Consider the following 12,831-nt stretch of genomic DNA (forward strand, 5'->3'; position numbering starts at 1 on the left):
CTACTTACACACCATTCAAAAAAAATTTACGAATATATATTTAGACCAATGAGGGTATTAGTCAATCAGGAAGGTTCGTATGCCGGAGGAAAAAAACAACAAAATTTAGTCATAACATTCTTTATTAAAACGTAGTCGTAAGTATCAAGACGGTAACATTTAGTGGGCCAACGAACGGCCAAATTTTTAGAAGGAAATACCAGAGAAGGACAAAAAAGAAAACTTTGACACAAAATATTGTGTTTTAATCTGTGTGCTTATCATCAGAATAAGTTGGTCCACATTCATCTTGTGTACTTACTGATTCACTGTTCGTGTTTTCTAAACAAAAAGACAAAAATTTAAAAGAAAACAGTTTTTTTTTTTTTGATAAAAAAAGTTTAGTAATTTGAATTTTTTTATCTGTGTTACTGTAAATAATAACAAAAAAAATCTAGTTTTGATATTTTACCGAACTCCATGCTTTCGGGCTCATCTTCCTCTCCTGATGTTGATACTCCTTCTTCGTCACTTACCTCTTCTCCTTCTTCTTCGGAATCCGAGAACGACTCAGGGTCTTCTACATATCAAAGTTTTTTTTTAATTTTTGAAAAAAATCAACAACTGCTTAAATTAAAAAATATTTTAAAAATTAAAAAAAATTTAATTCCGCTATATTTCACCTCCTTCTGAATTATCTGAACTTTCGTCTCCACTATTTTGTTCCAAAGATGCCATCGCAGGAAAAACATTTTTACGACCCTGACTCAACAAAATGGTTCTTCGTCTACTTTTATCACGAAAAATATCGACATTTTCGGTTGATGTGCCAGCTTTACCATGAATTTGAGCAATTGTTCTGAATAAATTTTATTTTTTGATTTTAGGTAAAATTTAAGATGTTTGGCGGCTATTAGTATTTACTGTCAACAAAAAAATTTACCGGAAATTTTTTTTATTTTTGAAATTTAGTTTAAAGTTGTCTAGGAATAAATAACAAATATTTAATAGCTTTAACATGGCTTACTTATACAAGTCCATGGACAGAATATCTCTCACATTTTTGGCAGTGTTAGAAGGAAGCCAACCATTTTCTTTGGAGCACTTGTAACCAACTGGCATTTCTTTTTGCAACAATTCCTGGGCTTCAGGCAAAAGAATGTCACATGCCTAAATCGTTATAGAGTATTTGTGTAATAATATGGTTATTAAGAGTTTGTTTAAAGACAGTAGATAGTTATTTTTACGTACTTGGTAAAATATTTGCCTGTGAAGTGGTAATACCCATGGTTTGTAAATATATGATGACTCCTAAAAAAAATATTTTGGTTAAGGCAAAACTCGCATGAAATAAAAATAAATAAAACAAAAAACTTTGTACCTTTTTAACTTTATCTGCTTCGCTGTTTTCTACATCCATTATCTTTTCAAGAGGACCCTGGTATTTGAGGTTGGGTAACTTGTAGTTGTAAGTACTTCGCTTGGCTTTGATTGGAACACTTTGCAGGTTCATTCCTTAACAAAAAACACAAAAATTTTGCAATATAGATCTATAAAGGGGAACCCAAAAAAAGTTCGTATCAGCAACACGGTCTCTGGGTTTAATTCCCACTGCTTCCATGGAGGAACACCCCACAGTAGGTTAATTAATTATTGCACAATTAAAATCAAAAGAATTTTAAACAACAAAAAGCAAATTAAGATTCAACAAAAAGCAAATTAAGAAGTATTTAATATTATGTTTAAGAAGTCCAGCCTTTTCATAAAAAAAAATCTTTTTACCTTTTCTCAATCGAAATTCAATCAACTGATAACCCTGAGATTTTCTATCTGTCCTGGGGTCGTACCCATATTTAACCCACAACAGTCTCCATGGCCCCGAAGAAAAATAAAAAGCAACCAGGGGTAAAATTGCTTTAAAAGATTGAGAATCAAGTTCGAGTTTGCCAAGAATTGCATTTTTTGACCAAATTGGTCTCTCCTCAAAAAGCTATAAAGAAATATATATATTAAGTTTGAATAAAAATAAAATTTGGGTAAGTATAACTATATTGTTTAGTAAAAGAAAAAAAAGATGCCATAAAAAACAGAATATTACCTTTTCTACTTTAGATTTCATGCCTTCCAAATGGAAATATATATTTTTAAAAACAGATACTGCTCGAGGTGTAGGTTCGGTCGGTATCGGGTCTTCATAAGATATACAAATAGCGTTATGAAGTCTTCTTGGACGACTCCTTGTCGATTGTGTCTCTACTTCACTTTGTAGTTTTTCCTTATATTTTCGTCTTAAACAAGAAATTTTGTATACATTATTTTGATGTTATTACAAGTTAATAGCCATAGATAATGCTATTGAAATGTAATTAAACTGAACAATATTAAAGCAAAAAGAAAATGGACAACAAAATAATTTAATCTCAGAATTTTTTATATTTAAAAAAAAATTTACAAGTTCCAGAAACAAAAACAGTAAAAAAAATAATTCAGTTAATTTTTTTCCAAACCTATATTTTCCAACTTTGGTCTCTTTCTTGTAGCCATAATCTTGAGGGGTGTCGAGCCTACTAAAAGTTTGAGGGGGTAAAAATAAGGGGGCGTCCTTTTTAAAAGCCTTGGACGACATATTCAACTCTGTGAGCTGTATATTGGGCACCATATTAATATATTCCCCAGTTTTTTGGTCTTTTTTCACAGAGAGGTATTGGAAGTCACATAATGTTGTAAATCTTAAATAAACAAACAATCAGAGTAACTATAACAGCATTGTAATATACAAAATACACAGAAATACTAATTTGTATAGAAAGACCAGGCCAAAATAAAATAATTGTTGTTTAACTTGCTATACACATGTTTTGTTTTACTTGTATGTTGTGTCAATTACTCCAAGAAATGATTGCTTGTATTTTATGTTACTTTCATCATTTGATTTGGATTTTCGTTTGCGATATTTTTTGACACTATATAAAAAAAATTAGGGTAAAAAAAAGAAAAAAATTATTTGAAAAAATAAAAAAATATTTTTTATCTTTTAAATTAATAAATATTTGGAAAAGTTAAAACTTATAAAGTTAAAAAAATCTTTTTTGGCCAAACTGTAAAAAATTGTAAAAAATAGCCTACTTTAATAATAAAGAAGTAGTAGCTGTGCGATCCCCACATGCTGGTTTACAATTAGGATCATCTGGTCGAAACCTTAAATCCAACCGACTTCTTAAATTGTTATACACCTGTAAAAATATGGGTGTTTCTTTATATTTACATAGTTACAAATTATTATAATATATTGAATGTCTTTAAAAAATACCAAAAATTTTAAACTAAATACCAGGATATTTTTTAGTTTATAATAAAATATAGTAGCTCCATTAGTGTCAGCCGCCAACTTTATGAATGCGAAAAGGGACAGAATTTTTATACCTTACCCTAATTTCCCTTGCGAAATCTGCCCTTTTCGCATTTATTTTAGTACTACCCTTTTAAATGGGCGGATGACGTTAATAGAGCTATGAAATGTATTGCACAAACCAAACTAAATCTACCATAATTTTAGTGCCCCAATTTCTTGTACCTCTTGTATATGTTTTTTTCCACCCATTGTATTTAACATTTTGTTTTGGTCTTTAATCAACCCAGGAAATTCAATGCACATAAATTTTTGCTCTTGATTCAGGTCTAGTTTTAAGTTAATTGGGTTCTCCATTATCCTTATATTACACCTTTTGCTGAAGGTCCAGGTACACTTTTACCCACAAAAAATTTCAACTTAATTTTACAGTTAAAAGCTTTAATGAACTAGATAAAATTAATTCTGTAAACAGTAAACATTGCATAACAGAGAGATACGCACGCTAGAAGTTAATTAGGGAAACAACCTAAATAAAACGACGTTGCCAAATAATTAATTGCCCCTATTTTTTTTTAAATAAATAATTATAAACTTAACGACTATACAACAATTATTCATTGTATGATTAATGATATGCCCATATACTTCTTAAAATACATTTTTATATTGCATTATATTTTTTTTACGAATAATTTTACTCGGCACTTAGCATAGATATTACATTACATGTAACATCTATGGTTAAACGCCTTGATGATTTTTTTTGTTGAACGTGTAAAATGACTACAAAGAACAACATTATGCATAGACTACGTAACATATCAAAAACTTTTAAAACTAAAACATTTTTTTTAATTTTGTTTATAACCACCATTTTAAAATATGTTACTGGGTGATTAAAGGATTTTAATGCAAGTTTCGTAGAGTCATAGCTTTACTATAGTCATGCTGGTTGCAAAATTTTATGCAATAAATAAATCAAAAATACATTAAGTACAACAATGTAAACCAAACAAGAATTAAAACTGCATATTTTAAAAATGCATTATATGATGTTAATTGTTAATTGTCATTAAGGCTTTTTTATTTTCCTTTCAATGTTTTATCAATAGAAAATATGCCGAGTTTGTTTATAGCATACAATTAATTAGTCATAAACACTCATAGGGTTAAATTGTTTTTCAATGAATTATGTTTTAAAATTTATTTATAACAGTTCGCTAAAAGTTTTCCTATTAAAACACCCTTTACAATTTTAGGTTATTTAAAGTACACCTAAATATAAATTCAAATACATGAAACTAGTTTCTCACAGTTTTTACATTAAAAAAATATTAAAATGTTTATTAACAGTAAAGATTTAAAAGTTAACTAAGTTAAATATATTTTTTTACGTTTTTGTAAGGATAAACAACTCATTTTTCTATATTACTTCTTATGGAAAATTTAAAGTTGTACATAATGTGTTTATTTTTTAGTTAAAACTTTAGGAAAACGTAGCGCTGTGGATTTTTTTATAAGCTTCTTTTATTTTTGGAGAAGATTTTGGTTTTTCACAAAAGTTAACATAATTTGGTTCAGATACTGGCTTGGGCGGCAACGGCGGCGGCGACAAAGAAAAAGGTCGCGACTGTGTTACAACATTTTCGTTACATTTTTCCTTTTCTTCTTGCTCTTCTTCCAATTCTTCGTAAATTTCTGAATAATTGATACTTATATAGCCACTTTCTAAAACATTTAACGAATCTTGATCAGTTGTGTTGTGAGAATTGAATCTAGGCAAGTATCGATGTTGCTGTGGTTTTTGTATTGTGTTAGTTTTAAGTTCGTTTGTGTACAAAAGCTTCATAAGTACGGGTAGATCGTATTCAGTAAGAAGAGGCTTTGAACTAACAATAGGCGGAGCAAAATCCCACTGAACAGAAACTTCTTTCTCATTTGTATTATAAAGATCATACATTTTATCCATTTCACCGAAAATTTCACTCCAACGAATATCTGCTTTGTCAAGAACATTAACAGATAGCTTTTTAGCCAGATCCTTTAACTTGTGGGCCCCTTTGTTTAAATTAATAAATAAGAAGATTCCTTCCAACGCTGCATGGGGTTGTTCACTTTTTAAGTAACATTTTGAAAGATTTAGAATAACTTTTAACATTTTTCTAAAGACAGATCGTAAAAAAACTTGTGTTAATATTGTTTTTGTTTTGCACGTACGCATATAAAAAATAAAAACTAACCTCAACCAATCAAACGAATTAAAATCAGGTTGATGTTCATCCAGAAATGACAGAATGTGTTCCCAACAGTCGATTGCGTGGTCAAATTGTTCCAATTCTTCGTACAATTTTGCCACGAGGCAGAAAACGGTAGACACCTCAAAATCAGTTGATGACATTATATACAAATGACGATCATGCCAATTTTCTAAATTGATTTCCAGAAATTTCTAAACAATATTTTGTAAATTTGTTAACATTTAAGTAATTTTAAAACGTTTTGGCCAAAACAAGACACTAAAATTTATTTTTAGCAAATATATTATTTTGTTAAAAATAACTTTTCTTAGTGTTGCATCGCATTGCTTAATATGCAACACAACAACAAGAAACTTATATTATTTTTACCGTTACATCAGATCTCTCCAAATAACTTATAGTTTTCCCCAGGCCACAAGCAAGAACTAGGTGTAGTTGTTTAATAAGAATAGCCATCGTACATGAAGTAAATAGTTTCGGCACTTTAAATATGCAAGACACAGCTTTGTTTAAAACATGCTTAAAATTGGCGTTGTCTCTTAAGGGTTCTCCTAAAGGCAAAACCAGATGACATATTTCAAGTGTTAATTGAACAATTGCATAAAGTACATTAACTGTGTAGAAAACAACTACACTTTGATTTTCAAATAGGCAGCCAAATATATCAAAACATCGTTTGTAGTCAACTATTTTTAAAAGGGATGCGCTCAGCAAATGTACATCTTCATACCTGTTGCATTTTACCCATATTTTTATTGCCTTACAAAATCCTTTTATAAATTTTGCAATATCTATTGAATTATATAGCAAACACAAGTTAATAACAAATTCGGTAGATATTAAATTAGCATCGCTGATTACAGCATAGTTTATTTGACTAAAATCATTAATGGAACAAATGAGTGCTGTAAAGGCTTGCTCCTTGTCATATTGATTTAGATAAATCTTGTAAATGACCAGGTTAATTCTTGCTTTGGTAAGAAAGGGGTTTTCGAATATGCGACATTCTTTATCTTCGGGTTGAACTATATCAATTGCTCTTTTTAAATTTAGAAGAGCTTCTTCAGTTTTACCAACTGTTAATTGAACGTTAGCAAGTGCTTCATAAAGATTTGACAAAATCTTGTTCGTCCACGGTGTATGTATATTTATGCCTATTAACTCTTTGATTACATTTTTAAATAAATCAATTGCCAGATGAAATTCGCGACGTCTAACCAGGTTACCGCCAATAAAAATGTATAAAGAATATTTAGTTTTTGGTTTTAAGCATTCAAGCTGAAGCTCCAATTTAACATCAAAAGCATCAAAATCCTCCTTCCAAATTATTGGTGCGTTATCTGACATGTACAAAATGGTTTCAATAATAAGGGAATGAGTTACAAGCACCGCTTCATTATTTTCTGTACCAGGTAACTCAAGAAACATAAAAAGAAATTTAGCGAGCTCTGGGGCAGAGTAAATAGCTTCTGCGCAAAGCAAATTGTAACAACATACCCCAACAAGCTGGTACAAAATTCCAACTCCAATCGCGTGAAGTCTGTGTTTGGTGCAAGCTTTAAAAAACATTTTAAAGTGACTATAGTACGCAATTTTGTCAAGCTCAGTCAAAATAGGTACTTGTGACTCATTGTTCTTCAATAATGGCTTTATGGTAAACACAATGACCTGCTGAGCAAAACTGTCATTTGTATCACAATCGTTCCATTTTTTCAATGCATTAGTTAAAAGGTCCATAGAAAAAGTATCACTGTGAAATATATAACAAGTCAAATGTCGTATTGAAAGAGCAGCACAATACAGTCGAAGGGATTTTAAATGTTCCTTTAACATATGGTAACAGTGTGCTTGAAGATGTATTGAAACAATGTGATCTTTATTATACAACTTTTTGTAATTTAATCCAGCCTTTTTAAAGTAGGTGATTGCAGAATTCCATTTTTCTAACTTCGAAAACAATTCACCAATTAGAAAGAACAACTTTATTGTGATTCTTTTTGTTAAATTAAATTCAAGAAAAATTTTATAATCTAACGCATCAAGAACTTTCTGACATTGTTCGGTTGCCCATTCACAATCCGAATTCAGATTCAAGGCCTTTTCAAAAGTGTCATAAACAGTTTTAAGATATTCTAAACATGATACTTTATTACCATTTGCCAATACAACAAAGGGGTTGATTGTTGGAGTATTTATTTTAATAGTATTAATAGTTTCAATAATGCTTTTAAAACTTATTTCTGCTGAGGATTTGTAAAATCCTAAATTAAATTGGCAGATCGCTATGTTATGAAGCACACAAATTTCTCCTCTTTGCGGATTTAAACCTTCTCCCTCTCCGTAATAACTTTTAATTTTCCGCAGGGCATCTTCGTATTTATTTATTGCCTCACGAAACATTGACTTGTTTTTAAAAAAGTCCCCAGTTAAAATATTCATTTCAATTAAATCTGGCGTTATTTTGTCTCCGTTTATTTCACAGAAAGTGTCAACGACTTCTCCGAACGAGTGATATGCAATAAGTGTTTTAGAGTTTAGCTCTGAGATTATTTTAAGTGATTTTGCAAGATGTTCATAAGCCCTTTTCGATTGATCCTTTTTAAGTGAGCACAATGCTAAATATTGAAGAATTTTTGAATGTAGTTCTGTATTGGCTAAACAGTCTAAATCTGCTAATACGAAGTAACGATAAGCGTTATCAATGTCGTTTTTGTAGTAATAGCACTTTCCTATTCTAAAATTAAGATCGGCAACTTTATCGTTTTTACCAATGATGTGATAATGTAATAAAATTTCTAACTTTAGTTCATAAAATTGAATTGCATAATCATATTGTTCAAAACGCAGCAAAATATTTCCCTTTTCAATTCCCTCTTTTAAAAAGTCTTGTGCTAATACAGATATATCTTTTGTTTCCACAAGCTGTCTTACTTTTTGTTGAATCCTTATTCCTATACAATACAATCTAACCAGAGCTGAAATTTCAGCAACATCAAATATTTCGATGACATTTGAACTCCTACTATGTCCTCTTCCAACAGCTACAGATTCAGACATACCTTTTCTTCCCATGTAAGTGACCAACCTAGCGTAATTTGCAATTGCTACAGCAGTTTTAAGATCATGACAAGTTGAACTAGTTAAACGTTTTCTATTCAATAATTTTTCCAAAAGTTGAAACGGAGACTGTTTCCAAATGTCCGTGAGTACGCCCAATTGTGGGAGTAAAATTGTAATTCCCCGGTAAAGATCTTTTTTTACGTGAATCTTTTCTCCTTGGTTAAGGTCACTATAATCAAAGGCTTTAATATTTTCCATTAAGCCGGCATAAACAACCTCATAGCAATTAGTGCTTGGGTCTTTTAATTTGTCTTGGTTTCTTTTCCATGCTTTTCTTCGAAATACTTCCGCAAGAAATAAATCCCCGGTAACAAATGTGCTTTGCAAAAGAACATCTGCAAGATGATACCCTTCTTTTTTGTCACTTTCTAAAGTAATGTAACGCAACATAACGTCAATAGGTTGAATTAGTTCGGTAGCCCATGGTTTTTCTTTTGTTGGAAGTCGTCCAATCGGATTTTTTGACGCATGGGGCATAAAACCATCAAAAGTTATTCCTCTTTTTGAAAATTTATCAAAAAACGAACGACCACCTTTGCCTGAAAAATCGTTAAGGCTTTTAATTGCAACAGAAGGGAGTATAGTTTCTCCAAGACCTACTATTATAAGAAAGGCAAGCGTTGTATAGTTTCGAAAATAATCATTACACTTAGATAAATTTAAAATATCTTGTTTTTGGTCAAGAACAATGATGCTCTCAAAATCAGAATACAGCGTTATTTCTTTTCTTGCTAAAGAACCCAATCCTAACAGCGCAAACTGGCAAGGCGGGTTTCCAAGAATAGATTGACTAAAGTCGAATATTTTTTTCATAAATGAAATAAAAAATTCCGTTCCCTCAAATAAAAGATGTTCAACGTCTTCTTGAAATAATCTTTCTTTGGAAGAGTTTACGTTGTCCAACGGGTTCTTGTTATGGAACGGATTGTCGATTATGTTTAATTTATCTTTAAGTGTATTTCTAGCATCGTTTAATTCCTCTTTCAAGTCGTCTCGACAGTGTTTTATTTTAACTGCTGTATTGGTATCACTTAGCCCAGCTAATGACAGAAAATCTCTGTACAAAACCTCGACATGCATAGTACATAACGAATCTTCCTTTCCTCTCTGAAGAGATGCTTCGTACAAAGCTGCCGCTTTTATGCAGTCGAACCTGGCCTCACATAAGTTTGACGAGTTAATAAATCTTTTGTGATAAATTTCGCCCAACTTATAAAAAATTTTACTGGAATGTTCTGGCTGTATTTCCACCCCGTTGTCGTCGCATATATCAAACAACTCATTGGCTAACTGCTGTTCCTCTTTCTCTGAAATAAAAAAAATGTGTATCTAAAACAAAAAGATGGTTTAAAAAACAAAAAAAAATTGTTTAAAAAATCTGTAGTAATGCTTTTAATTATTTTATTTTTACTTTGTAAACAATTGATCAAAATTGACTCAATGTGCGTGCAAATATGTTTTGATAAACATTTATTAAAATCTTAAATGCATTATGATTTTTATTTTCATTGGCGTAAAATAATATTTGTAAGAGGTGGTCTTGTTGTTAATGTTGTTTCTATTGGGTTGGTAATGTTATGGTAACATTAGTAACCGCTGCTAATCATACTGTTAGAAAAAAATTACCAAAACGTTTTTCTAGTAAAATTTTAACTTACCCAATGATTTTAGCATGGCTGCGTTATTATTCCGTGCTTGATCTGTTAATGTTTGAGCTTTACTTCGTGACTTTTTACGTGTCAAACGAGAAAAAATATTTCTTTTGAATGACATGTTGTTATGCTTAAACAATTTTAGCTTACAATCATTTTAAAATAAAAGCTATTTCATATTTACATTAATTTACATTTTCTGTATTTCTGCATAAAATTGAATGTTTTAAAAGAAACTAATTATAATCATAGTTAACTTTTGTAAAAAAATAACTAACAATTTGCGTTGATGAGTTTTGATTAAACTGTCTTGTATGACATAAAGCAACAAATAGTTATTTTAGCCTAAACAAATCTTTTTAACTTATTATGGTTTTATATTTAGCTAGTTATACTAACAGGCAACAATTCCTAAAAATATCTTGTATAGTCTACAATCGCCATTTATTCTTTAAGCAATGCTTTTACTGAACTACATTTTGTTTTTGGTGTAGTTTTTTCATTGACTAACAATAAAACTTTGCCCAGATATAGTTAAAACGTTCGATGAATCATAATATCCTTTACTGTTTGTGTTATAAGCCTACTCAAAGTTGCTATTAAATTTAAATTTTTAACTCCTTTAAATTAAAAAAAAATTAGGAAAAGTTAAAAGTTATTAAACGATTTAAAGACAGATTAAAGTTATAGAAAAACTTAAATTTTTCTTATAGTTTTTTCTTAAAAGTTAGGGTACGGGATGTGTCGTGAAAGTTTCTTTGTTTACAATCTTTAAAAATTTTTAATTTTTTTTGTTTAAATAATAAAATTAAATTTTTTATGCATTCTTTTTTAGTTTTTAAATATTTATACATTAGTTAAAATTATTTGTCCTCTTTTCGCGACGTTTCAATCGCCATAAAATAACAACATAATAAAGAATCATAATTACAGGCAGGCAGCGTTGCGTAAAGAAAATGCATTTTGCAGCTAAAATTAGCGTCTTTGTTAGAAAATGAAACTGAAAGTTTTTAACTAAAATGTGTAAGAGATATTGTTACATATTTTTATAAAATTTATTTAATGAATTGGCAGATTGGCAGATTGGTAAACTGTCAACTGTCAAACGCGTTTTACCAAGACTGACAGACCAACTTACAGTCTAACCACTAGTTACTACCAGCTTGTTTAATATCAATGTCTTAACTTTAGCAGGCGATTTAACACGAAATTTATATAAACTGCCCAACCAAAGCAGAATAGATTGATAAATATTAATATCTTTAGTTAATTAAGAAAGAGCTAAAAAAAGAGTTACGTTTTAACTTAAGTGTTAAGCAAGTATTGGCTTGTAGACCTATGGCCTTTCTGCCTGTGCTGTGATTTGTAAAGCTGTTTAAAAAATAACTTTAACATATGTTGAAATATTTGTGGTTAGCAGCATTGCTGTGAAAATAACGTGATTCTTCGGATCTTGGAAGTTAATGACATAAACTTGAATGGTATGAATTGTAAACCATCAGACCATAGTTGATAGTTCATTTATTTATGATATAAATGACAAACAGGACAAAATATTACTTTTTTAAACATAAAAATCCATATATATGTTTTTTTGACTTAAAAGGGCATTTTTAACTTGAAATTTTTGTTTTTAGCCTTTTTATATGTATATATAGTCAAATTTTTAATAAACCAATTTTTAATTTAAAAGATCTATTAAGTATAAAATTTAATTATGCTGATGTTTGTGTTTATAGACAAAGGTCTGTACATAATTTAATATGAGCTTATGACACATAGTGTGATATGACTAATTTTTTGACATGGTACATGTTATTAGTTAGTTGCCTGTTCTACATACTGCTGTACTATATTTGTTCATACCAGGAAACAAATAGTTTCTATATTTATTTTGCACAAAAATAATATTACAAGATTTTATTATTTTTTAAAAAGCTTAAGAATAGATAAAAAGCAAAGCGGTTAATTTATAGGAAATTGTGTTTTCAAGAATAAAAATTGTATATATATAGCCAATACAAATTGTTTTTGTTTTAATTATTTTATTTTTTTTTTGTTTCAAATTTTTGATAAAACTAATTGACAGCAATTAGGTTCTCTACATATATTTAGAGACAGCATTACTGTAGTAAAAGGCCCTCATGCATTTGAGTATGGCTCTAGGCTATAAACAGTTTACATAATATTTCAACCACAGGTAGAAGTACTAAACAATTTGTCAGCTAGTTGCTTACGCATATCAAATTATCTCTAAATAGTTTTTTGCATGAAAAATACTTTTCAAAATTTTTACTAGTCATGCACTTTAAAACTAGTAATATAATGTATAATGGTGCATCGAATTCACCTTCTTATATTAATTTTTTTTTGGTTTCAGGTAACTATTTGTTATCTTTGTTTATGTACTAATTATTTATAATAATTACAACAAAACAAATTACCAAACCTACGTACCAATTTTATTTAC

At 29.7% G+C, this 12,831-nt stretch overlaps 1 protein-coding gene across 2 annotated transcripts; it reads right to left on the bottom strand.

The window, feature by feature from the left end:
- Nucleotides 1-143: 143 nt before the first annotated feature.
- Nucleotides 144-3,772, bottom strand: LOC145752773 (general transcription factor 3C polypeptide 5-like). Of its 2 annotated transcripts, none has more exons than XM_082569106.1 (12): nucleotides 3,554-3,772; nucleotides 3,106-3,212; nucleotides 2,847-2,942; nucleotides 2,487-2,708; nucleotides 2,078-2,267; nucleotides 1,762-1,969; nucleotides 1,361-1,494; nucleotides 1,231-1,290; nucleotides 1,007-1,149; nucleotides 663-838; nucleotides 452-556; nucleotides 144-321 (listed from the first exon to the last, which is right to left on the bottom strand). In XM_082569106.1, exons 1-12 carry the CDS (start codon nucleotides 3,683-3,685, stop codon nucleotides 245-247), a joined length of 1,650 nt encoding a protein of 549 aa, XP_082425232.1. In that variant the 5' UTR covers nucleotides 3,686-3,772; the 3' UTR covers nucleotides 144-244. The 2 variants fall into 2 exon arrangements, with proteins under 2 accessions (XP_082425232.1, XP_082425231.1); XM_082569105.1 differs by having other exon boundaries at nucleotides 452-559.
- Nucleotides 3,773-12,831: the final 9,059 nt, after the last annotated feature.

Source organism: Corella eumyota, chromosome 5, assembly GCF_963082875.1.
Source record: "Corella eumyota chromosome 5, kaCorEumy4.1, whole genome shotgun sequence".
Lineage (NCBI taxonomy): Eukaryota > Metazoa > Chordata > Ascidiacea > Phlebobranchia > Corellidae > Corella > Corella eumyota.